The sequence below is a fragment of the Garra rufa genome, chromosome 21 (genome assembly GCF_049309525.1).
Source record: "Garra rufa chromosome 21, GarRuf1.0, whole genome shotgun sequence".
In the NCBI taxonomy this organism is placed as follows: Eukaryota; Metazoa; Chordata; class Actinopteri; order Cypriniformes; family Cyprinidae; genus Garra; species Garra rufa.
The window spans coordinates 22,720,366-22,747,945 of NC_133381.1; the positions used below are offsets into that span (position 1 = coordinate 22,720,366).

Sequence of the window (27,580 nt, forward strand, 5' to 3'; positions counted from 1 at the left end):
GTCATCATTTACTTAAACTCATGTCATTCCAAACCTGTATGACTGACTTTTTACATGCAATTACAATCAAGCTTCAAATGCATCATAAATAGGGATAGGAATCATGAGAAATGTAGTATTTCTAAAAGTATTTGGTAAAATAGAAACACAATTCTCTTTGCGAACGCAGAGGTAATTTCAATAATAAATGTAAAATGCCTATGAACAAAAATGAGGCATCATATTTTATGAATTCCCTTTATTTTATTAAATACCACATAATGAAAAACTGGTTCATAGAGTCATTCACTCGTGAATCCAACTTCACTGGTCATGCTGTATATTTCTTGCTAAATAATGTAAGCTAATGTCAGACTATTTTAGTTTGATGTTCTATCTGCGTTGGAGGAAGAATAACTATGCGAGAACCGTTAACAGATCTCAACGTAATAGAAACACTTTGTTCATTATTATTATTTGAATCAATTTGATTTTAGTTAAATAATCATAATGTATTTATTAAAATTCCACAGAATCAAGTCTGTTAATTGTGAAAACAATTATATTTTAACAGTTAAAAAGTATGAACATGGTTTAAATATGGCTCTATGTAGAACAAGAAAAGACTCAGTTAGTTAAAATTATATATGTGACCCTGGACCACAAAACCAGTTTTAAGTAGCATGGGTATATTTGTAGCAATAGTCAAAAATACATTGTATGGATCAAAATTACTGATTTTTCTTTTATGCCAAAAATCATTAGGATATTAAGTAAAGATCATGTTCTATGAAGATATTTTGTAAATTTCCTAATGTGAATATATCAAAACTCTATTTTTGATTAGTAATATGCATTGCTAAGAACTTAATTTAGACAACTTTTAAGGCAAATTTCTTAATATTTTTTTTTGCACACTCAGATCCCAGATTTTTTAAATAGTTGTATCTCGGCCAAATCAATGGAAATTGATAGATGTATAAAAAAAAATTACCCTTATGACACATTGAGTTTGTTAGTATTATTATTATTACTGTGTAATCCAGAAGAAAAATTTTATACACAATTGGAATCTTAAAGTGATAGTTCACCCAAAAATGAAAATCACCTCATTATTTTCTCACCTTCAAGCCATCCAAGGTGTATATGGCTTTCTTCCTTCAAATGAATAGAATTGGAGTTATAGTAACAAATGTCCTGGCACCTCCAAGCTTTAAAATGGCAGTGAATGGGTGTTGAGATTTTGAAGTCTAATAAAGTGCATTCATCCATCATAAAAAGTGCTCCACACGGCTCCAGGGGGTTAATAAAGGCCTTCTAAGGTGAATCAATGTGTTTTGCAAGAAGAATTTTCATATTTAAAATGTATAAACCATATATAACTTCATAAAATATAGAAAATAAACAGGGTTCGCTCTCTGCAGTCTCAGTCTCTTAAATAAAACAACCTGAATCTCAGCGAATACCTACTTTACAGACAAAAGAAATATATGTATAGAAAGTTAGAAATGTCTACTTTTAAATGAACTTTCTTTTCTGGAAGAAAACGTGCTGAGATGAATAAGTCAGAATTTAGCTTAGTAGAAGAACATAACATGAAGCAATGCACAGTTTTGCAGGTCCTATGGCTGCAAGAGAGAGAGCCTACTCGGATGAAAACTGCTTCATTGAGCTCAATTATAGTAATGCAGCATTTTATTGTATTCAATTTAATATGGATATTTTTTACACAAATGCATCAGTTCACTTTGATTAACCCCACAGAGCCATGAGGAGTACCTTTTTATGATGGATGGATGGATGCACTTAATTTTGCTTCAAAATCTCAACACCCATTCACTGCCATTATGAAGCTTGGAAGAGCCAGGAAATGTTTTAATATAACTGATTGTATTTGTCTAAAAGAAGAAAATCATATACACCTATGATGGCTTGAGGTTGAATAAATCATGGGGTAATTTTAATTTTTGGGTGAACTATCCCTTTAAATCTTAGGCCTAAATATTTTTTGAGTGTATTTTTTCAATCCTTCACACACAAAATCCTTTGCACAAAACAAAGTAATAGAATCACCTCTATTCTACCTTCATCAATCCTCAAGCATGCAGCGTTGTCCCTGATCAGCAATTGGGCAAACAGCTCTACCCCTTCACCTCAACCACCGCCCCATCTGGCTACACATGCTCTTTTTCCCATTGCAGGAGAAAAGGTCATATTTCAAATGACCAGTACAGCTGCTATCATAGAGCTTTGTACAAGCAGCCAGCAGAGTGTGTTGGGATTACCCAACTTCCAAACCCTCCCATGTAATATCGTTTTCTCTCCAATCCCTTGCTTATTTTGCCCAACAAATGAGATTCCACCATCTGTGCAGCAAAGAAGCTGCGCAGCTCATGCTTGTAACGTCCCCTCTGACAATCTTATATTATAAAACCGTCCTCTATCTATCGAGCTAGAGAATAGGCCTATCATTGCTATTTTCTGCCCAATAGTGTTGTTTCCATCCATAAGAAAAGCATATAAAACCTAAATGGCCAACACGGCTTGGATGAAAATGCGGGGTTGGCCACAAGTGAGCCATAAAGTTGGGGCAATGATATTGCGACATTCATGTTGTCCATGTAATGTAGTAGAAAATGAGCAGATGGTGGCTAATACATCAAGAAAAGAACAAAAGTAAGGTGAACGGCATTGTGGGAAGAGTCAATTAATACATCGAAAATACTCTGATAGTGTTATAAGGGTTTTGGATCATTAGGTTTGAGGAGAAAAAAAAAAGAAAAGCAGTCAGACAAAATAATTGCATGTCTAATGCTCCAAAAAAGTGCCTCTTTAGTGGCTCGGGATTGTCTGTTTCTGCAACAGCGATTATAGAAAAGCAATCAGGAACAAAAACAGAGCCACCAGAGAATCAGTATGTGTGAGCAAACAAAATCTTATAATGGAAATGAATGTTAAAATAATAGCATTTTAATATTACAATGAATGAATAATGCAAAAAGTGTCTCGGAAGGTATTGTTAGGCAATAAACAACTGCCTTCTAATGTGAAAATTGTTTAAGAGGCTAATTTACCACAAAAGCAGCAAAACCGCAAGTGTGATATTGCTTTTAAACAATAATTCATTGAACAGTGTTAATATTCAGTAATATGCATTTTAAACACAAATTTTCTAGTTACTTTATCTGTTTTTGCTTTGCCAACACAGCAGCGGAATTCTTGCATGCCTTCAGTTCTTGAATGAATCAGTGTTTCTGAATCAGTCACGCGTTTCATTTCTAAATGAATCAATGTTTTCAATTAGCTGAATGAATAATTCAGTGACTCACTCACAGCAAGACAAGTCACTTGTTTCATTCTTGAACTAATCAGATTTTTAGTATTTCAATTATTCATTTATAAAGATAAGAATAATTTGTTTTATTCCTTAATGAATCAACATTTTTGAATGAATCCATTGACCAAATGGTCAAAGGACTAGTTCACTCCAGAATAAAACTTTCCTGATCATTTACTCACCCCCATGTCATCCACGATGTTGATATCTTTCAGAAATTAAAATTTTTGAGGAAAATATTCCAGGATTTTTCTCAGTATAGTAGGCTTTAATGGTGGCCAATGGGCTGAAGGCCCAAATAGTAGTTTCAATGCAGTTTTAAAGGGCACTACACGATTCCAGCCGAGGAATAAGTGTCTTTTGTAGACAAACGATCAGTCATTTTCTATAAAAAACACAAATTTACATACTTTTTAACCACAAATGCTTGTTTTGCACTAGCTCTGCAATAAATCAGTGTTTTTGAATCAGTCACGTGTTTCATTTCTAAATGAATCAATGTTTTCAATTAGCTGAATGAATAATTCAGTGACTCACTCACAGCAAGACAAGTCACTTGTTTCATTCTTGAACTTATCAGTTTTTTAGTGTTTCAATTATTAATTCATAAAGATAAGAATAATTTGTTTTATTCCTTAATGAATCAACATTTTTGAATGAATCCATTGACCAAATGGTCAAATGACTAGTTCACTCCAGAATAAAACTTTCCTGATCATTTACTCACCCCCTTGTCATCCACAATGTTGATATCTTTCAGATTTTAAGATTTTTGAGGAAAATATTCCAGGATTTTTCTCAATATAGTAGACTTTAATGGTGGCCAAAGAGTTGAAGGTCCAAATTGCAGTTTCAATGCAGTTTTAAAGGGCTCTACACGGTTTCAGCCGAGGAATAAGTGTCTTATGTAGACAAATGATCAGTCATTTTCTATAAAAAATACAAATTTACTTACTTTTTAACCACAAGTGCTTGTTTTGCACTAGCTCTGCAATGCGCATCTACGACTTCGGGTAGGGTAATGCGAAAAACTCCATCAATTTTGTCCTCCAACTTCAAAATCGTCCGACATTGTTGTTTTACATTTTTTGGTAAATGGAGTTTGACTAAGCACTGGATCAATACTTCCAATTTCGTCACACATGACCTCTCCAGCTAGTGCAAGATAAGGATTTGTGGTTAAAAAGTATATACATTTGTATTTTTTTTAAATGTCAGATTATTTTGCTAGATAAGACCCTTTTTCCTCTGCTGGGATTGCACAGAGCCATTTAAAGCTACATTGAAACTGCAGTTTGGACCTTCAGCACCTTAATCCCCATTGAAGTCTATTATATGAAAACTGACGAAAGAAAGATATGAACATCTTGGATGACATGGTGGTGAGTAAATTATCAAGAAATTTTAATTCAGGAATTGAACTAATCCTTTAAAATGACACTCAATTAACCGATTAGACACCACCTACTGGTATAATAATGTAATCTGCAGAGAATTTGACCAAATAGAGTGATAGAAAAAGTTATTTCAATGCTCTTGGAATGCTGCTCAACCAATCAAATTAGAGGCCTGGAACTAACTGTTGTATAATTTACAATAATGTCCAGCTGACAGTATTATCTCACTTATTAAATGACCAACTAAATGGAACATAAAAATAAATACAGAATGATTACTTATTTGAGTTTAATAATTTTATAATGTGAGAAGAGTGATACAAGAGACATGAAACTGTCAAGTATTCTCTAAGGATCCATTCACCACAATAATTACGTTCTTTCAAACCAAACTCATCAGTTCAATCAAACTGTAAAATGTGATTTAAGAAGGTTTCTGAAATTAGACTGTCCAAAAAAAAAAAATCCCAAAATTGAAGTTACTGAAGTTTTGATACTGACCCCAAACTATTGCTCTTTGTTGTGAGAAGAGCTTGGGGAATTACACCTGGCAGATTTCTTTTTTTGGTTTGATCCTCTTCCCCTCTGCCGTCTACCTCACTAAGATGATCCTGCTCACTGGCAAGACATCTGACTCCCATCGTACCCTCCAGTCTCGCACAGAAACCCGGCTAGATGGAAATGCGTAATCTCGCTGTGCTCCCCAGACCCGGTGAGTTGACAGACAGTAAGGGATTCGCATTAAAACCTGGACCTCCAGATGTGTAAACAGCTTTTTGTGCACACCGGGGATCAGCCTCGAGAAGGAGTAACTGTGAAGTAAGCTACAACAGCTGCTCCAAGCGGGGATAGTAAAGCTTCTTCAGAGAGCATTCCACACACACACACACACACACACACATGGATGCCTGAAAAAGCAAATCCTTTTCTCTATTTCACCCTGTTCTTTTGGCTAGATGTAATACGTGAAACTCATGGATATTCATTGCACTAGGTAATGATGCCGGCTGGAAAACCATCTATTTTATAAGACATTTTAGAGCAAGGCTGAGTCCGTCAAGAAAGTTTCGACAAATAGTTTTCTAATAATGCGTAAGCTGTCGCAACATCTTCGTCCTTTCGCATTAGCTTCAAACCACAACTTGATTGCTTTCTCAATGCATACTGTCAGTCATTACTCATAATTGCACACTGCATTCATTGTCATGATATTTATTACCTTCATGTACTGTCATTCTGCTTCCATGATAATCATTAAGTAATTCATTATGCACTGATAAATGGAAATGGGTATAGAGGAAAATGCTGACAGCTAACTTGAGAGGCTTGCAGAACTTATTGGTGGAGGCAAATTAACTGAGTGTAAAGAAAATTAGATGCTATTTACACCCCAGTGTAAATACTGACATACACTATTTGCATTTTGTCAAGTAGCATCCAGGACCAGTGTTGGGGGTTACACATTACAAGTAATGTGAGTTACGTAATTAGATTACTTTTTTTAAAGTAACAAGTAAAGTAACGCATTACTTTTTAATTTGCAAGAAAATATCTGAGTTACTTTTTCAAATAAGTAACGCCAGTTACTTTGTTTTCCCATTTATTGACTGACAAGTCTCCTGTCCCCATGTTGAGAGAAATTGGAAGTAAAGAGGCATTGTGTGCATTGTGTAAACATGATGTTACTGTAGTTCTAGACTAAATGTGAACATGCATTAATTCATCTCACTTGGAAAGAAAGATTCAGTATTCATCAAAATGAATTAAAATGTTAAAAAACACAAACAACGTTTATGTACTTAATTCCATTTTTTAAACCAATGTCTTTGCTGTTGACCTTTGATGATCTAGTTCAACCATACTAATAAGCAAAAATGATTTTAGATAAACTAACATTTGTGCTTCAGTGTTTTTTTTTTATTGCTGAAGAATGTTGAACCTTCTTATCCTGCATTCTACTGTACAGTCTTAAATTTACTTTTACTTAAAAGTAATGCAAAAGTAACATATTAGTTCATTTTTAAGGAGTAACACAATATTGTAAAGCATTACTTTAAAAAGTAGCTTTCCCCAAGACTGTCCAAGACAGTGATGTGGTTTGTTTCAGTTTAGCATTTTTCATTAATCCTAACTGCAAACATATTGATCATTCCTGATGAGAATAGAGACAAGCCAGATGCAAACTTAAGTTGTTCAAGCAAATATACTAATACACATGCTTTATATTCCAGGCCATTTCTCTAACATCCAACTCAACAACATTTCAGACAAAACAACAACATCCAGACAAAACAACTTTTGGTAGTTGTTTCTCTATATACATTTCTGCAACACTGTAATTGCATACCTTACTGCACGTTTCACTGCAGTTTCAAAGTAAAATGTCCAGAGAGTGGTGCTAAAACAGAGTATTAACAAATGCAAAAGTGATATAAAAACGCAATTGTTGATGCAGCCGTGCTATTTTAACTTCCTTATGCGGATTTGGGCTGTTTTGTCAAACTGTAATTTCACAGCGTTCATACCAGAGCTCTTTATCACTCAAAGTGCATCACCTATTGTGTGAGCAAACCTAGAGAATTATAAAACTCATGCATATGAAGCTGTATATGTGACGACAATGTTCAAAAGTATCAGTTTTCAAATTATGCAGGATGTTAAAATTGTTTTGAAGCCGTAACAATATTCTGCAAGTAATTGTAAAAATGAGGCTTTAATCAAAACTCTGTACTCATACTTTGTTCGAAAAAGAAATAAAAGTTGCTGTCTCTAGTGTTCATTTCAATAGCAATGGAAACTGCAGTGATTCCTACATATAGGTATATTTTTACAGTTTTGCAGAAATCTATATAGAGGCACGTATTTCTAAAGAGGGAAAGTATGACTTCTCAAAAACTATCGCTTCTCACCTCTGACGACAATATTGGTGGATTTCTTCGCAGGATTACCCACGTTGTTACTGGCTACACAGCTGTAAACACCAGCATCCTCTGTGGTGATGGCAGGTATTGTGAGGGTCCCACTGTTGTTAATGCTTTTCTTCGGAAGCTCTTCATTGTTCCGAACCCACGTCAGAGTCGGGGATGGCTCGCCTCCAGAGATGATGCACACCAGGATTACTGTCTGCCCAGGGTTGGCCACAATGGGGTCTTCCACAAGCAGCTTAATAGTCGGGGAGGCTAGGACAAAAACAGACAGAGTAACTCTCATCATCCTTATGTGAAAGACATACTTGCTGCTGCACTTACATCATGTTTGACGCTTACGTAAAGTGAACACACATATTACAGTGTTAGGGTAACGCATTACAAGTAACGTGCGTTACGCAATCAGATTACTTTTTTCAAGTAACTAGTAAAGTGACACATTACTTTTTAATTTACAAGTTACTTTTTCAAATAAGTAACACCAGTTACTTTGTTTTCCCATTTATTGACTGACAAGCCTCCTGTCCCCCTATGTTGAAAGAAATTGGAAGTAAAGAGGCATTATATGCACTGTGTAAATATGATGTTACTGTAGTTCTAGACTAAATGTAAACATGCATTAATTCATCTCACTCTGAATAAAACATATTCAGTATTCATCTAAATTAATTAAAACAGTGAAATGCAAACTCAGAATATGGCACAAAATATGACCTTTGATGATCCAGTTCAACCATACTAATAAGCAAAAAGGACTTTAGATTAACTAACATTTGCGCTTCAATGTTTTTTTATTGCTGAAGAGAGTGTTGAACCTTCTACTGTACAGACATGAATTTACTTTGACTTAAAATTACTTAAAAGTACCGCAAAAATAACATAACACATTTCTCTCTATCAAAAGTAACTAAGTAACGTAATTAGTTACTTTTTTAGGGAGTAACGCAGTACTGTAATGCATCACTTTAAAAAGACCATCATTTTAATAGGAGTTGTATGGATTACCACCATCTTCATGTTAAGTGAGCGCATATATGACAACTGGTCAGAAATGAAGATTTATAGTAGGGATGTGCGATAAACCGGTAGACATGATTAACTGGTAGAAATTTGTCCACCGGTAGAGATTTTCGCAGTTACACGCTCAAACTTAGTGTTGTGTTTACATGCGTTGTTAAGCATTGCATTTTAAAAACAAGTGATTTTAAGCCGTTAAAACGCAATCAGCAGCGAAAGAGAACTAATTGTGTTATATGCACGCACTGTCTGAGAGTCTGACTTTTTGAGTGCTGTCAGAGAGGTGCACGCACGTGAAGACGCGGGAGTACTGAACAGTTATTTTGCCAATTTATCAGCTTTGAACGGTTAATTACACACTTTCGTGTGTCAAAATGCCTGTTTTTGCATGCATCCTTGTAAACACAGTAATTTAGGTCTGAAGTGAAAGAAAACAACTGAGAAAGAAAACACATGTGTAACAGTATATTGGATCTGAGCAGCTCTTAAAGTGACAGCAGTCTAATATTCCTGCTGTCTGTCATTCCTGTTAATCAAACAACAGAAGACAGAAAACCTCTCACTCTTGACTAAATCACTTTTGTAACTTTAATAAGAAGAAATATATACAGTATTTAAGTTATACAGTGAAGAATATGCAGTGATTTTATACATTTGATTACTTTACACAATGTATGTAGCATGTATTATTTATTTGTTCTACTGTAGAACAATTGTGTTTGTCCTATTGCCCTAGTTTCTTATTTGTATTTAATTGCTGACTGTTTACTTGTCTTTAGTGAGTTTTTCGGTAACACTTTCTATGAAGCCCATATTTATTATACATTATAAGGGTATTCTTAAGGCATTATAATGAATGCATAATGCATTATAAAAAACCTTATAATATGTTATATCATATCATGAGTATTCATAAGAACAGTTTTAATGTACTATAACTTTTACTTATTTGTGGTTATAGCTTTTAAGAGAATGATTACCTCCTCATAGATATAACGTCTTATATCCTGCCATGTTACTCATGTCACTTTACTTAAAGCATACAAAGACCACTTATAAGTAATAATAATAGTAATAATATTTTTCAAGGAGCCATACGATCAGGTATCAGATCAGATGAAAGTGCAATATGACACATTTGTATTATCAGTTTGATTTTGATGGTACCCTTTAGACAGCTTTTGATAATTAACCCTGCAACTGCATGTCAGCTAGCAGTAATTATTATTAGTAGCATGCTAAATATATGCTAACAGTTCCCCAAAAGAAAATCTGATTATAAGTAACTTTGCAAGTATGTGAACCTTCTACCTAGCCTAACCTTAACCTAAGTCTACTAAGGAGTGTTAGCTGACATGTAGTTGGAGAGTTGCTTATAGCCAATAGACTAGAGAAACCATCAAAATAAAACGTAATATAATGTAAAAAAATAAATGAAATATGATATAGTCTATTATAAATAAATTATATTCAATATGCCGTCCATTGTGTGTTATAAATAATCATAATCCTAAAAGTTATAACCTTAAATACTCAAGTATTCTAATTGTTATTGTGATTATTCATGAGATGATATAACCTTGATATAATGCCTTATAATACCATTGTAATGTATTATAAATAGGAGCTTCATAGAAAGTGTTACCAGTTTTTTTGTTTTTAATTTATGCTAGTATTATTTTTTGTGATATTGACACTGGTGGCAAGAACTATACAATTTCTATGGTATCAACATTTTTGATATAATAAAGACATTGTTTAAAGCAAAAGTAACTACCACTGCATGAAAAGGGTCGTAACCAGTAATATCTGGCTGTGGTACACTCCCGTGCAATTTTTGCTGGATGTATGTGGAAAAATTCTGAGCCAATACACACAGAACAGTAAATTTCCAGAAATACCCAGATACTTGGGGCAGAGGTATCAAGTAACGAAGTACAAATACTTTGTTACCTTACTTAAGTAGAAATTTTGGGTATCTATGAATTATTTTTCAGACGACTTTTTACTTCTACTCCTTCTACTTCTACATTTTCACGCAATTATCTGTACTTTCTACTCCTTACATTTAAAAAATAGCCTCTTTACTCCTATTTCATTTCGGCTTAAAAACTATCCAGATAAATTGCGCCATCTGGATAGAGTGAATTTGATTGTGGTTGGATGAGAAGTATAAACATATACCATTCCGACACCCTATTGGTTTGTACGCGATCCATCGCACCTGCACATGACACAAATCACGTCACACTCCAGCAAGGACATAGCCAGTGTTGGGGTTGTTACTCAAAAAAAAAAAAAAAAACCTTAAAAGTTATTATTTCTCCACTACTGGCTCATTTATCAAACGGGTGCTTTCTTTTCATCCTCCGCAAATTAAGCTACAGTAGGTAGTTCAGTAGAGAGACGTTTGAATAAATTAGAGTTTGGGACTGACAACATGATTGACAATGCTGTGATAACACAATACTTATAGGCAGCAACTAGTCATCATATCTTCAGCTCCATGAAACACATGTTAATGCTCAGTAGTACACATATATGGTTCTTTAATGTATTTATGTTGTACTAAAATGTATTTATTTTCAATGGGCATATATGTGGCTGAAACGGATAGCCTAGTGCATCCCAAATTTTATAACATTAACATTTTTATAACATTATAGTAATTGTGGCATTTAGAAAAATATTTTTTTGAGGAGGTGGGGTAGTGCACAATAGGCCCCTGTGGCACGGCCTAAGCTTTTGTCCTTAATGGCATTTTTTCTTTACAATACTTTTACTTTTATACTTTAAGTAGTTTTGAAACCAGTATTTTTACACTTTTACTTGAGTTAAAAGCTTGAGTTAATGAAGTCTTTTTAAACCCTAGTATCTATACTTCTACATGAGTAATGAATGTGAATACTTTTGACACCAGTGACTTAAGGTACATGAACACATACAAGAATCCGTAAAAATTTGGCGGACATATATGGATGAAACACTGGTGGTATCATGATATATATCATTACCATGAAATAAAATTACTTATATAGTCATATATTTGCAGCTTGAAAAGTTTAACATATTAGTATTTTTCTCACACACAGCTATCATTTCACTTGGGAAAACATTGATTCAACAACTGGGGTTGTTTGGATTACCATGGTTTGTTTTGCATGGCTTTTAAAGTGTCAACTTTGAGGAATCTGTCCAGTTGCATTTTATGGACTCACGTAAAAGGATTGTTTTTTTTTTCCAAAATTTTCAGTTTGTGTTCAAAAAAGTCATTCTTGGGTGGAATATCTTTTAAATCCTTCAAAACATTGAAGGAAGAAGACACATAAAACTTAACAGCTTGACTCATGAATATTAATTCAGTGATGTGATGCGACTTTTAAGGAACCGGAATGGTTTAAACGCTTGTTTACAACCAATACCAGGTGCATGACCAACTTCAAGTGAGTAATTACAGCAAATATACACAAAGTTCACATACCGTCACAGCTTGATGACAATTACGGTGGTTTACCTTATTACGCTAATGTGTTTATACTTTAAAAGTGTGTTTACAATTATCACCCAAAGGGATTCATTTACTTGGTCCCGTAATGCAATAGGTGACCATCTAATCTATATAATCAAGGCCTGCTCCCATGAGCACACTGGCATGCTGTGATGCAAGGGCCTTAAAGTTGGCAAAGCAATCAGTCAGTCCCTGGGATTGTGCCGTGATCATCATCATCATCATCAGTGTTGCCAGAAATGCGCTGGGAGACAGAAAAGAAGTGAGAAAGAAGGATAGCGCAAGAAAATGAGCGGGGTGGGAGGGGTAGCGGAGTGAGAGAGGAAGATAGAGAAACAGAGATGGCCGGAGGGAAAGGTCTGCCGACTCTGTTCATTCTTTAATGGATTCCGTAAAGGTCAGGTCTTCGCCGCAGTAGCATGTGAAGCCCACCGAGACAGATAAGGAGCACAGGGACCCGCAGGGCCATTTCCTTAAGAATATGGTTTTGCCATGGACTGAATTAACTGCAAGGCCAGTGGTGGAAACATCAGCCCGGGGCGGTTTCTTCAGCCATCAACCGACGAAGGAGGAGAAAAGTAGCAGCAGGCCTCTAAATGTAACAGGCGTAACATACTCAATAACACATGCAGCACTCACAGCTCGCTGATTATCAGACCACACAGCACTTGTGGTGACAAGAGCCTCAGGGCACTTCCTTTTGAGAGTTGCTTCTGTGGTGCTGATCGCATGTAGTTTCTTACTTGTTGGATGGCTCATATATAGCACATACAATGTTGTGCATGAGGAGAAGGCATTGGTATCACTCTTACCGGTTTTGTTGGTGAGCCGGAATAGCACACTCTTGTCGGGGATGCCACAGACACTGCGGACAGAGGCAGTGCATGTGTAGTTAGCGTAGTCCTGAGGACGCAGGTTCTTCAGCTTCAGGATCTTGGTCTCCCCCTGCAACCCAAGCAGACGACATTATTTAAAGCATGACATTTAAATATTCTATTAATATTAAATTGAAATTCCAGCTTTCATTTTGTCAGACAAACTGTATTAGGTTGATTAAACTACTGAGTGTAGAAAAAGTTCAAATTACATACACAATTAAATAAAGTCAACTTTTAGGTCATTAAGTATGATCAGTTTGAAATATTAAACATCAAGAACTTACTTGCTGTTAATTTTTACATTTGTTGGTAAAGGTCCAACTAAGGCTGTTAAACATGCTCAGTTTGATCACTAATGATGCACTTTAATTTTTTTTGTTCCCAAAGGACTTGTTATTCAGAATTCACAGATATTTCAGCACTATTAGAGTGATTTGTGTTTTCGGTTAAGTTTATTCCATTTCAGTAATTTTATATACCTTGTTTGGCTGTATAAAAGTCACTCTTTATAACCATTTCAGTTTGCTTGGCAAACTAATAAAGAATTTAGACAAATTAGGAATACTGTAGAATTTTAATCTTTGGTTTAATTTAAAATGCAGGATTATTGATCTTAGATCCTTAAGTAAAAATGGTATTTTAAAAATGTATTGATTTATTTTTTATTGTGTGGTTCTATAACAAAATAAAATAGGTTAAGTTTATCCCATTTTAGTGAGTATATACAACTTGTTTTGCTGTATAAAAGTAACGCAATATGACCTTTTCAGTTTGCTTAGCAAACTCATAAACAATTTAGACAAATTAGGAATGCTGTACTGTATAATTTTAATCTTCAGTTTAATTTAAATTCATGATTATTGATCTTAGATCCTTAAGTAAAAAACATTATTTTTTAAATATTTATTTATTTATTTATTGTGTGGTTCTAAAATAAAATAAAATAAAATAAAATAAAATAAAATAAAATAAAATAAAATAAAATAAAATAAAATAAAATAAAATAAAATAAAATAAAATAAAATAAAATAAAATAAAATAAAATAATAAATCGGTTAAGTTTATTCCATTTTAGTTAGTATATACAACTTTATATATACAGTTTTGCTGTATAAAAGTAACTCTAGGATTATTGATCTTAGATCCTTAAGTTAAAACCTTTTTTTAATTACATAACTAGATTTTTTTATTGTGTGGTTCTAAAATAATATAAAATAATATAAAATAAAATAAAAAATTAGTTAGTGAGTATATACAACTTGTTTTTCTGTATAAAAGTATAAGATTATTGATCTTAGATCCTTAAGTAAAAACCTTCTTTTAAATTAATGAATTAATTTTTTTATTGAGTGGTTCTAAAATAAATATAAAATAAAATAAAATAAATCAGTTTTTATTCCATTTTAGTGAGTATATACAACTTATTTTGCTGTATAAAAGTATAAGATTATTGATCTTAGATCCCTAAGTAAAAACCTTTTTTAAATTAATTAATTAGATTTTTTATTGAGTGGTTTTAAAATAAATATAAAATAAAATAAAATAAAATAATAAATCAGTTAAGTTTATTCCATTTTAGTGAGTATATACAACTTGTTTTGCTGTATAAAAGTAACTCTAGGATCATTGATCTTAGATCCTTAAGTAAAAACCTGTCTTTTAAATAATTAATTAAATTTGTTATTGTGTGGTTCTAAAATAAAATAAAATAAACACTTACTATCACTGCTCAAAAATCAGAGCCTGATCTTCTCTATACATAAAACACTATTCTGAACACATCCAACAAGCCAAAGGACAGAGGGGGAGACAAATGCTGTTTCATTTAACAATACAGCATTGGTGTGTAATTGGTAGTTAGTGACCCAACAAACTGTCACAGGTCTATACTGATCGCAAACAGCCTGGAAAACAATGCTAAACACAAATACTTAAATGCAACTAACCATATAATGGCGCATAGATAGGATGGCAAATAAATAAGCTTATATTCTGAAGCCAAACCAGTTAAGAACCAGTTGATTACATGCACAAGCGTCTTTTTATCTAATAATAAGTAGCTTATTTTTGTATCATCTTCATACGAGGTCAATTTCTACAAAGATAAGCATTTAAAGTCCATCAGTTAAAAATAGTGGCACCACTTGATACCAAAACCTTCTGAAGATACTTAGCTTTTGATCTGCTTTCTAACCTGAGACATTGACAGAAAGCTGCAGTGCATTAGTTTCATATTCATAGTTCTGAAGAGGCTGAAAGATAAAGAAGGCTCTATTGAAAATAACATGCAGAATCTCCTTTAAGTGCACAGACTAATGTTGCGTGATTGATTCTCCGTAGGGAATAAGAAGAGCGAAACAGGTCTTGAAATACCCTGTGTCTTATGACTAATTACCAGGATGGATCTACTCTGAGCCAATCACTGTGCCATATCGGATGGGACAAAGCTGTGTTTTGAAAGCAGCTTTTTTTTTTTTTTTAAACTGTCAGATGATGTGCGTCCTTCTAGACCAGATAACACTCACAATGTCAAACTGATGCTCTCTCCTTTTATCTGCTTATAGCCGTAGCATCTTTCAAGCTGGAGCAATTAAGTTCATCAAATGTTTTCAAGCAACTCAGGCTTTCAAGTTCTCTCTTATAGCGTTAAATGTCAATACTGATGCACACTGTGGACCACTTTGGAGTAGACGTCACAGTAAAGTCACTTGCAGCTGTGCACGCTGCAAACGCTGGTAAGAAAAACACTAGAATAAGAGGAAAAAACTGTATTGTTGTGCCTTTGGATGTCAGAATCGGAATGCAAATCATTTTATAGAATACTGTCATCAAAGATGCCATTTGAAGCTAAACGCAGATGTTTAAACATACAGTCTATGGATGAAACCTGCTATGATTACTCTACTTTTAAAGCATAAATTTGATTTAAACAATAGGTCTACATAATATTTACATATCCAGTTCATAGTGGACATATTGTATTAGCCCTACATTTACAATTACCTATTTTATCTTTCAATTCTGACTGTTTTTTTTTTACAAAAAAAAGTTTATATCTCCTAGTTCTGACTTTATAACTTGACTTAACTCAACAATAGTGAGTTTGCCAATTCTGAGGAAAAAAAGCAAGAAGTGTGGGATATAAACTCATCATTCTGTGGAAAATAGAAAAGAGAATGATGAGTTGTTGTTTTTTTAAATCAGAATTGTGAGATATATTCTAGGAATTGCAAGAGTAAAGTCAGAATTTTAAAATATAAATTCAAATGTACCTTTTTTATTCTTTCATTCCATGGCTTCCATAGACTGCTACTTGAAAACTGTCATTTTCAGTTTGCAAACACCATGGTCTATATTTTACAGCTATTTTACAATGGCCTCAAACATAGCTAATCTAACCAGAATTTAAAGTAGGTTGTATTTGTTTTATAATAAGTATTTAATTTAATTTAATTTAATTTAATGTAACTTAATTTAATTTATTATTAAATTATTTTTTCCCTCAAGTATGACATGATGTAAAGCTTTTGTACTGATGTCATATATTTAATCTCTCTTCAACTTTAGTCATACTGCCCACTTCTAGCTAATATTAACCATTATTAACGCTCTTGATACAGTTACAGTTGAAGTCAAAAGCTTACATACACCTTGCAGAATCTGCAAAATGTTAATTATTTTAATAAAAAAGAGGGATCATACAAAATGCATGTTATTTTTTATTTAGTACTGACCTGAATAAGATATTTCACATACAAGATCTCTTGTTGAATTTATAAAAATGACCCCGTTCAAAAGTTTACATACACTTGATTCTTAATACTGTGTTGTAACCTGAAAGATCCACAGTTGTTGTTTTTTTTCTTCAGTCCCTTGTTTGTCCTGAACAGTTAAACTGCTTGCTGTTTTGCAGAAAAATTCTTCAGGTCCCACAAATGTGTTTTTTTTTTCCAGCATTTTTTGTATATTTTAACCTTTTCCAACAATGACTGTACGATTCTGAGAGCCATCTTTTCACACTGAGGACAACCGAGGAACTCATATGCAACTATTACAGAAGGTTCAAATGCTCACTGGTGCTTCCAAGGGTATAAACTTTTAAATAGAATGAAGAGGTGTACATTTTTTCTTATTTTGCCTAAATGTCATATTTTTTCATTTAGTACTGCCCTTCAGAAGCTACAGAAGATACATGTTTCCCAGAAGTCAAAATAAGTACAATTTACCCTGACCTTCAAATTTAAAAAGTGCATGCATCGTTTTTCTTCTTAAGCATCAATGAGTGTTTGAACCTTCTGTCATAGTTACATATGAGCTCCTCAACTACCCTTAGTGTAAAAATTATGGCTCTCAAAGTCACAGAATGTTTGTTGGAAAGGGTTTAAATACACAAAAAATGCTGAAAAAAAATGTGTGGGACCTGAAAAATTTCTCTGAAGAGCAGCAGGCAGTTTAATTGTTCAGGACAAACAAGGGACTCATGAACAACTATCACTTAACAAAAATCAAGACAAAAAACAGCTTTGGATTATTCAGGTAACAGCACAGTATTAAGAATCAAGAGTATGAAAACTTTCGAACAGGGTTTTTTTTTTTTTTTATAAATTCAACTATTATTTTCTCTTATAAACATAAATTTATAAACATCTTTTCTGTGAAATATCTTATTCAGGTCAGTACTAAAAAATAACATGCATTTTGTATGATCCTCTTATTTTGGTAAAATAATTATCAATTCGCAGATTCTGCAAGGTGTATGTAAACTTTTGACTTTAACTGTATTTTCTTGTTCAAAAGGCTGGAGTCTGTGAGATTTTATTATGCTTTTAAAAGATGACTTTTGTTCATTATTTATTTAATGATTTCTATTTTACTATATTTTAAAATAGATTTTTTTTTTCTATATTTGCAAAGCTTAATTATAATTATAAGCAGCCATTACACAGTCTTCAGTCTCACATGATCCTTCAGAAATGATTTGCTGCTCAATAAACATTTATTGTTATGTTCAATATTGAAAACTGTTAATTTTTGTGGAAAATAATAATGAATAGAAAGTAATATAAAAAAATCTATTTTTAAACATTATGCATTTCTGTCACTTTTGATTACTTTAATGCATCCTTGCTGGAAATAAAACCAAAATCTTACTGACATTTTAAATGGTAGTGTATATGTACACATATACCATAAATTCACAATATTGCTTTGAATATGGTACATCTGAGCTGACGTCTTACCTGTGTGAAGAACGGCTCATAGATCTCCACACCCTTGTCTGAACCTTGAGACAGGAACTCTCTGCCCCGTCTCCAGCTGTACCGCACCGGAGGGTTTGAATTGGCAGCACACCGCAGGAACACTGTCCTCTCATAGTAGAACTGCTCCTTTGCCTCTCCTATACTCTGATGGACCGTCACGATGGGGTCATCTAAATCTGAAATGTAAACGGATGGGTCGGTCACGCTGATTCAACACTGCTCAAATTGCCCTGAAAAATGGCCATGAGACTTCTGAGGAGATGTTGATATATAGCAATAGCTATCTAGAACCATAGTATGGAAATGACAATGTAAATAAACAGAAATCTAGGTTACAGGTAAACAAAAACAACCATATTTAGGTTTATTTATGCCCCACTACATGCATTAATATTCATGCCCCAATTCAAAAAAGTCCTAAGCTCAATTCAAATGCATATGTGACAGTGTTACAGACACCAGGAAGAGTTGTATGCCACTGTTAACGTAGTTGCTAAATATACCTCTAAATGTGGAATAATTCCAACATTATAGTGTGATATAGCTGACTTTTCCCCGTTTCCTTCCAAGCTGCTCAGAGATTGAAGGCATAATTTGTCGAATTGCTTAATGAGCCAAAAACGACCTAAATTAAGAAGAAGCCCATAAAAGAATTGAAATTTACTGGAGCGCAATTCATATAGTAGCCTATTTATTACGGTCCAAGATAGACATAAATTACTTTCTACATTTTTAACTCATTTAACACCAACCTAACCCATTAAACACCCGTTAAAATGGATGTTTCTGAGATCAAATGCAATCTGGTAACACTCTACAATAAGGTTCTTTACGTTAACATTAGTTCAAGCAATATCTAACGTATAACAAATATCAATGAAAAGTACATTATTAACCAACATCAAGCATGTATTAAATTCTGTATGTGACCCTGGACCACAAAATCAGTCTTAAGTAGCACAGGTATATTTGCAGCAACATTGCATGGGTTAAAATGCTAAATTTTTCTGTTATGACAAAAATCATTAGGATACAGTGCCTTGCGAAATTATTATTCATACCCCTTCATTTTTTTCACATTTTGTTATGTTGAACTACTTTAAATTACTTTTTTTTTTTTTTTTCAAAAATAAAAAACTGAAAAGATCCCATTGCATAAGTATTCATACCCTTTTCTGGGGAAAAAAAATTAAGGGGTATGAATACTTTTGCAAGGCACTGTATTAAGTAAAGATCATGATATTTTGTAAATTTCCTACCGTAAATATATCAAAACTTAATTTTTGATTAGTAATATGCATTGCTAAGGACTTAATTTGCACAACTTTAAAAGCAATTTTCTCAATGCTTTGAGTTTTTCCCATTTTCAGATTCCATTTTTTCAAATAGGTGTATATCAACCAAAAATATTGTTTTGTCCTAACAAACCATACATCAATGAAAATCTTATTTATTTAGCTTTCAAATTATGTATAAATGTTAATTAAAAAAACTTTTGATTGCTTTTGTGGTCCAGGGTCACATATATAATCATTTATTAATGTATGAAATGATGTTTTTATTAACAAAGTTCGGGAGGAGCACGTTCAGATAATTAACAATGAACATGAGGAGCGCAATCAGCAATCAACCTAATTAACAGACGTGTTTATACCGCAGCCTCACCTCTGTTCCTTGACAGATTTTTAGCATCCCTCCGCCCCGGGGGGTGGGGGGGGGGGTTCTGAGTTCGGGCCAAAATTCCGAGCTCGGAGCCCTTCCATCGGACAGCTCGCCAAATACGCATAACCCATTCCCAGTTTATTATATGTAAGTGTGAACTCGTGAATTAACATTTGATGTATTATGAGCAAACTTTCATTGTAAATGGTATAAATAATTAATAATAATCTGCATTAATAAATACTGTAAAAAACCTTGTTTATCGTTTGATCCTTCATTAACTACGCTTAACACATTGAATCACACTGCAAAATGTTATCTGAAATCTTTGTATTTGTTTTTAAAGATCCAGACAGTATTCATCTCTTCATTTTCATCTAATCTGTACAAAATATTCTGACGAAAGCATTGCCTTGCGATAGGATTTTAATATTTTAGTTCCATTTGGAAAAATTGTTAAATTTAAGCTTAAAAGAAAAATACATTTAAACACTTTGAAGGCAGCAGTAAGTGGGTGCAAAAACATACAAGCGTTAACAGCGAACATAATGTCTAAAATGACGGACCACTCGGGCGCCTGTATTTTGGCACTTGAATCGTGAGTATTTTTACAAGCGTAATATTTTTCAAGAGCCACAATAATTATCACAGAGTGCTTGAATGAAAAGCCATGTGCTTTTACTCTCCATGTGACACTCAGCTATCAATAAACCATGCCTTTCAACATCTTTCTTTCTCCTGTCTCAAAGCATTAATCAACCTGCTCGATAACTATTTGACAGACAGCATTGGCAGGATTTTTATATTTTTAACACTTAAACTTAAACTTTTTATGTTCACAAAACATGAAGTCATAGGTTTGGAGAAAATGATGAGAGAAAATTGTCATTTTGGGGTGAGTAAGGTCACTGACATATTCACAACATAATCACAAGCACTTTAAGACAAATCTAAACCTGAATGCAATCAATATCGCTACTGTCTATCCTGAGAGCTTTAAACTAATGACTAGTGAGTGCTGCCACACTTAGAGACAACGCGGGCACTCCAAATCGAAGCACTCAGTTGTTTATCGGCAGTGTGTTGGCTGTTCTTTATCAATGACATGTGTCTAGGCTTTGATCACTGCATCAGGAGTAGCATGTCTCTGATCGATAAAAGCGAGTGCCCACCAGCGAATAGTCCACCATGAAGCTGGAATAAAAATGACAAGCTGAGGCCTGTTCTCTAATTCAAGGGTAATGACTTGCTCCTCATTGTCTCCCCACGGCAATGCTGCCTGCCATCGTCCATCGCTCCTCCTATTCATCTCTCTGTGCTACCGTAAATCACTTTACAACATCTATGGCTCCTTCGTGTCTGTAGGGAACAGAAGCAACACACAACTCCTTTTTTGACAGGTCGTGATAGCTTTTGATGGTTCCGATAGCAGAGGAGTAAACCTTTGAAACTCAGAAAAATTCGGGAGTTGGCTTGCTGACACTGATGTCTCTTTGAAGAGTAATCCTCATTTTCATTTCACTCATTCATTAAACCTCTCATTTTACACGTTTCGTCACCTATTCAAAGGCACGAATTTGATTTTAACAAAGTCTATGGTTGCCAGGACTTCAAGAGCCGATAATGAGGCCATGTGGCATCTCGAAGAAAATAAAAGTTCTCACGGACTTAAAATGATGACGTGTGTGAGTGCTAAAGTCTTTGAAAGAGACCTAAATGAGATATGCTCTTATGATGAGTCACATAAAAAAATCTGACTGTCTAGCTTTTGATGATCTAAGAATGTGCTAGACGAGAAATACATGAAATAACACATGCTCCATTATAGCCTAGATATTGCAAGTCCGACCATATCAGGGGTAATTCATTTCAAACATAAAGTGGTAATGAAACATAGGCAGAGTTAATGGTTTCCATAAATCACTAGTGTGATGAGACATCTCAATGTATTCTTTGATATATTTTAAGTTTGCGGTTGGAAAGATTTTTTTATGTTTTTGAAAGAAGTCTCTTATGCTTAAGGGATGCCTGCATTTGACAAAAAAATACAGTCAAAACTGTCTTATTGTGAAATATTATTTTAATTCAAAAGAGGTGTTTTTTATTTGAATACACTGTAAAGAATGAGCGTAATTTTAACAGTAAAGTATTGTAAAAACACTACTGAAAAAGAAATGTTAATAGGTTAACAGTAAGTACCTGTACTATATACTAGGGACGCAATGGTTCAACTTACTCATGGTGAAAGTGAAAGTAAAATGCGCACGATGCTTTTAAGCTTTTTAAAAGTGATGGAAAGCGAGGAAAAGAGAGATGACTTCTGGCTAGTCTTCTGGCTCTTAAATGTTTAAACAGGCAAATAAAAAAGCAGTCAAATAAATGACTGCTCCTATTCCAGCATACAGCACTCGCATTGAACAAGAGTGAATGGTTTGTCCACGTTTTTTCTCCCAATCACTATTGTTGAATTGGGAAGCCAAAATGTGTACGTTTCAATTTATTTATTTTTTTACAGAGAACCGTTACACCCCTTCTATATACAGGGAAAAGTGAAAGATCTAACCAGACATTTCATGTAATTTTACAGTGAAATGCTGTTAATTGTACAGTTTTTAGAAATAAAAAACAACAAATCAGCATAGAATTTTCTGCCAAAATTTGTAAACCGATATTCCCAGAATTCCCTGTGAGACACTGTTTAAAATTATTTTGTTTAATTACATCTTATGTTGTTTAATAAATGTTTATTGCATTATTTAAGTTTCATGTTTGTTACCATAATTGTGTGTTGTGTTTTCGTGAATGACTCTGTGCTCCTTCTGTATATTAGTATGTACTTCAGTTTGTGAAAAAGTAACTTGTGATTAACTTAGATTTTTATGTATTTTCTACTAAATTAATCTAGCAACCAGCTGCCATTTTTTTTTTTTTTTGTAAAAACAACAGATGTTTTAATAAGTGTATTTTAAAATGTAATTCATTTCTGTGATAGCAAAGCTGCGTTTTCAGATATCACCACAGTCTTTAATATCATATTATTCTTTAGAAATTATTCTGATATGTTGGTTTGGTGGTCAAGAAACATTTATTTTTATTAATGTTGAAAACATTAAATGGTAGTAGAAAACAGTGCTGCTTATTATTTTGTTGATCTTTGATTAATAGAGCAATTAATTCAGCATTTGCTGTCTACTGTCTATGGTTTACTGTCACTTTGAATACATTTAATGCATCAAATATTCAGTTATAAAAAAAATAATGAGAACATTTTATTAATAATGCATTAAAGCCAAATATGAATCTCATTAAGTTTGTGTTTTTAAGCATTTTACATTTATTCCAAAATAGTAACTCACGGCAGTAACAATTTAAATAATATATTTTATTTGTGAACTCATGTTCAGCCATTCTTCTTAAGTTAACTTTTAACAAAGAGACTTACTTTAAATTGTATCAAATGTCTCAGATTACGTATGTAACCATAGTTCCCTGGGAAGGGAACAAGACACTGCGTACTCTAGGGGTCGCTATGGGGAACAAAAACTACAATATTATTGGCCGGCGACAGCCTATGACGTCACTACCGGTGCAACTCATTGCCGCCATTTGCTTCTTCATCTGAAGCTTCACGACTTCAGTTTCCTTCGTGCCTTGGCAGCGGCAGGACCTGAACCGCGGGGAGCAGCGATCTCATAGAAAGACGCTCACCATGAACGCAGGCTGCCCCCTCGAGGACATTGTGTGCATGCTCTTCGCCCAAACAAATAAAGCACAGATCGTGTGTGTCATCAGGTGTCAGAAAATGAGGACACAGATCCACACACTTCTCATACGTCTTACTGGTGCTCGCCATAGTAAAGGGAAGAAAAACAAACAAAAACAGTCCTTGAATATAGACATGTGCCGGTATTCGGTAATGCAATAAATCGCGGTAATGAATATGCACGATATTGTTATCGTGGGCACTTCAAAATACCGTGAAAAATAATAGATCAGAATTTATATTTATAGAACGCGCATTAGCTTATTTTCCATCAACCGCTTAAACAAACACGGTGTATATGCTGCGCGAAACACGTGCGCACTCTGAATGTAAACAATCCCCACATGTAGAAGCACTGTGTGCATGCGGCGCAGTGCGCACTCTAGTCTAATGTAAACAATCCTCACATGGAGAAGAAGCATGGCGGGAGGAGGAACACTGCCGACGATTTATCCCCCTTCTAAAAGCAGGGCTGCCAACTCTACGCATTCAGCGTGAGACTCACGCAATTTACACTTCTCACACGCTCTCGCGCCACGCATCCATTTTCTCACACAGAGAAAAATCACGGAGCAAAGAGAACATGGAGACCGACAGACTACTAGATCAAAGCAGGTTACTTTTGATATGAAAACAATTCTCAGCTCTCAGGTTCTGTCCATTTTATTACGAAACTCAGACAATAAATACCGTTTTGGTGCTTGTAAATGTGACGTGACCGATCGCTGTAGTGCTTCAGTTCAAGTAAACCGATCATCTGTTACTTTTTATTTAAAGATACAGTACAACTTACCGAAAGATATGCCTACATAATATCAGCATTATTATAATTATAATTACACATAATTAACAGCATTATGTGAGATATATATATTTTTTTCTTGAGAAAAATTTATATGTAGGCTATCTACTGTAGCCTACCTAATTTTTATCCAAAGAGTCAATATTGAATCAAGATTGAAATCAAATCCCAAGAATTGAAATCGTGAAAATTGTGTAAAATTCTGTTTAGCTACCAAATGTTTTGACAATCACAATTACACCTATTGTAATGCAAGTTGTTTTTTTTAATGCAAGTTGTTCCCTCCCCCACCACCACTCCATCCATTTCTCCTGAGCAATTAAAATATTGTGATAATACCGTATACCGTGATAAAAGCTCAATCAATTAATCGCAGCATGAAAATTTGATACCGGCACATGCCTACTTGAATATGAAGAAGAGGATGTTGTGTTCTACCTGAGTTCTTTTACACTGTGGTAACATTGGTTGTGACGTCATAGGCTGTCGCCGGCCAATACTATTGTAGTTTTTAAATACACACTTCAGACACAAGTCACGCAGAATGCGTTCCTCATAGCAACCCCTAGAGGACGCTGTTCGATGTTCCCTCAAAAGGGAACTGATTACTCACTAAAAACTCCAACAGATCATGTTTTCAGGCCATTTTTAGTCTTATTTTAACTTTACAAAGTGGTTATATCTAAGTGTGTGAGTACTTCTTAAAATATTTCCATTGATGTATATTGTTCAATCAGACTGATTTGCGAACATGGAACAACGCAAGACAAACGCGCACAAACTCAAGAGGCACAATTTATTGCATGAACCAATCACAGCCAAACATAACCAGTCATATCCAATCATATCGTGATGGAAGCATTGCCTCCTCTCACGTAATATCCCCCCATTCATTTTCACTTATCCCCCATCAAACCCATTGCACGCTTTAGGGGAGTCTGTTAAAACTGAATGGGCTCAGGGAAGGCGAGAGAGATGCAGACTCCCACTGTAACTTTACCTGCTGGTTTGTTTTGCTCAAATTGTCTGATAAAATTTTACATATACAGCAATAAAAAATAATAACTAGGTAATATTATACAGAAAGTGCCTTGTAGGAACAATGTTGATGAATTAAATTTTATATTATTAGTAAATGTCCTAACACAGTATATTGTTTCCTTGAGCACTGCCTTTAGTCATCGGCAGTCATTAACACATTTTGCTATTGTGTCTGTATCATTAAATGACACCATAAGTGGATAAAATATTTTCTAAGCAGCTATTTAGAAGAGGCTTTTATTCAAAGTGACTTACTGTACACTTATATCAGGGACATTCATTGCTGAAGGGCACAAAGGTTGTGGCTAATGGCTAGCTCCTTAAGAGGCTGAGATTTAGTCACTATAACACCCTGTTTTGTTAGTGAATATTGTGCTAAAGTAGGCATGTAAAATATGCTTGGAATTTGTGCTACTGTCTCTCTCTGAGCAGTTAGTGAGAGACGCATTAACGCTTAGAAAATGTTCTGGCCCATTATAAACAATGCTGGAAGGTCATCCAGCCATGATAAATTATTTAGATTACTGTGCCTAACATTTATTATTTTTTTCAGAGAAATGGGTTTGAATAATGGGCGCTCGTAATAGCTTAACAAGCAAAGGATTAAAAAAAATCCTCCGTTTTTTTGAAAAATGAAAAATGAAAAATGAAAAGAGAAATGCAAAGTTAAAAATGAATGTTCTTTCAGAAAGCTTAAAGGTATATACGCTTTAAAAAAATATTTCACATAAATATATAATTCTGATACAGCAACTGAAATCAAAAGTTTCTGTTTCCTATTCTTTGTTGGTTTATAAAATTGAGGTTACAGCATAAAAGCAACTGTGAACCCAGAAGGTACTACAGCAAACACTTCTGCTTATAAGTGTGTCTTTCCAACTGATTATCCAAGATTCGTAACCTAAGGATTTAAGTGAAGTGCTGAATCAAGGTTGAGTATGCGCCTCAAAAGCTAAAAGGGAGATGCAGACACAGTCAGCAAAGGCTAATACCAAGCTATCGTTGACTTGCAGGAGTGTGTGTCAAGTGTGTGGTTTTTATGCCGACAGGCAGATGAGCTTGTTAACTCACAGTAGACGTCCACTCGGATGGATTTGATGGCGGGAGTGCCGAGGCCGTTCTCAGCCTTACAGTAATAGCGGCCGCCCTGGTGCCTCTGGATGCGGGTTATGCGCAGTGTCTCGTTGAATACGCTAGAGTCCTGGAAGCGGTCAGTAGCACTTCCTGCAGTCTTGGTCCATCGTATCTGATGTGGAACAAAAAGAGAGAAACAAAAATCACATCAGCTTAGAATGAAAATCATCAGCTAGTGACTTAAAACTTAGAGTGTCTACCTTAGAGCAAATGGATTGGGTAAAAAAAAAGATGGTTTGCTATTTTTGACCAAACAAAAAAATTCAGACTGGTATGTATGTATATTTCCATTCTCTAGAGTAAAAAAAAAAAGTCTCAATTTAAAAAAGACTGGCTCTATTAACTAAAAGGTGGGATATTAATTTCTACAGATGCCATAATAAATGTGGCAATTTTCCCACTCGTTTTTCTGCGAATGGTTCGTCTCCTTCTCTATGTCTGTCTCTGGTGAAACACATTGGCTCATAGACCCTTAAACATGGTAAATACTAAGGATGTAACGATATCAAAATCTCATGATATGATAATGAAGTCCACGATACAGTATATTACAATTTTGCACATTTTAAAGTTAAATTATTCTATCTAATGCACTTTGAGAGTTTAAAATAAGAGGTCCAACCTATGTTCTTAATTAAGAAAAGTTAAGTCAGAAAAAAATCTGACTTGACCTGTACCTGAACTTTAAAAGGAACTCAGCCCTCTTTTTTATTTGTGGTATACTGTCTCTGTCTAAATTAAATTCACACTGGTGTTTTAGGAAGTCAAACAAATTAGAATATAATAATAATAAAAACAACAATTTGATATTACTGTTATTCCTATGGCAGTAATAGCCATATATTGTAAAACAATTGCACTCTAAAATAAATGA

General features: G+C 34.2%; 1 protein-coding gene across 2 annotated transcripts in view; it reads right to left on the reverse strand.

Moving 5' to 3' along the window:
• mdga2a (MAM domain containing glycosylphosphatidylinositol anchor 2a) overlaps positions 1-27,580 on the reverse strand; it is a 388,587-nt gene that overhangs the window by 250,479 nt on the left and 110,528 nt on the right. For both annotated transcript variants that reach the window (XM_073827152.1, XM_073827153.1), the window contains exons 3-6: positions 26,644-26,818; positions 18,284-18,480; positions 12,978-13,110; positions 7,623-7,892 (exon numbers count right to left, since the gene is read on the reverse strand). In XM_073827152.1, coding sequence (XP_073683253.1) covers positions 7,623-7,892; positions 12,978-13,110; positions 18,284-18,480; positions 26,644-26,818 — 775 coding nt within the window. The remainder of the gene's footprint in view (positions 1-7,622; positions 7,893-12,977; positions 13,111-18,283; positions 18,481-26,643; positions 26,819-27,580) is intronic.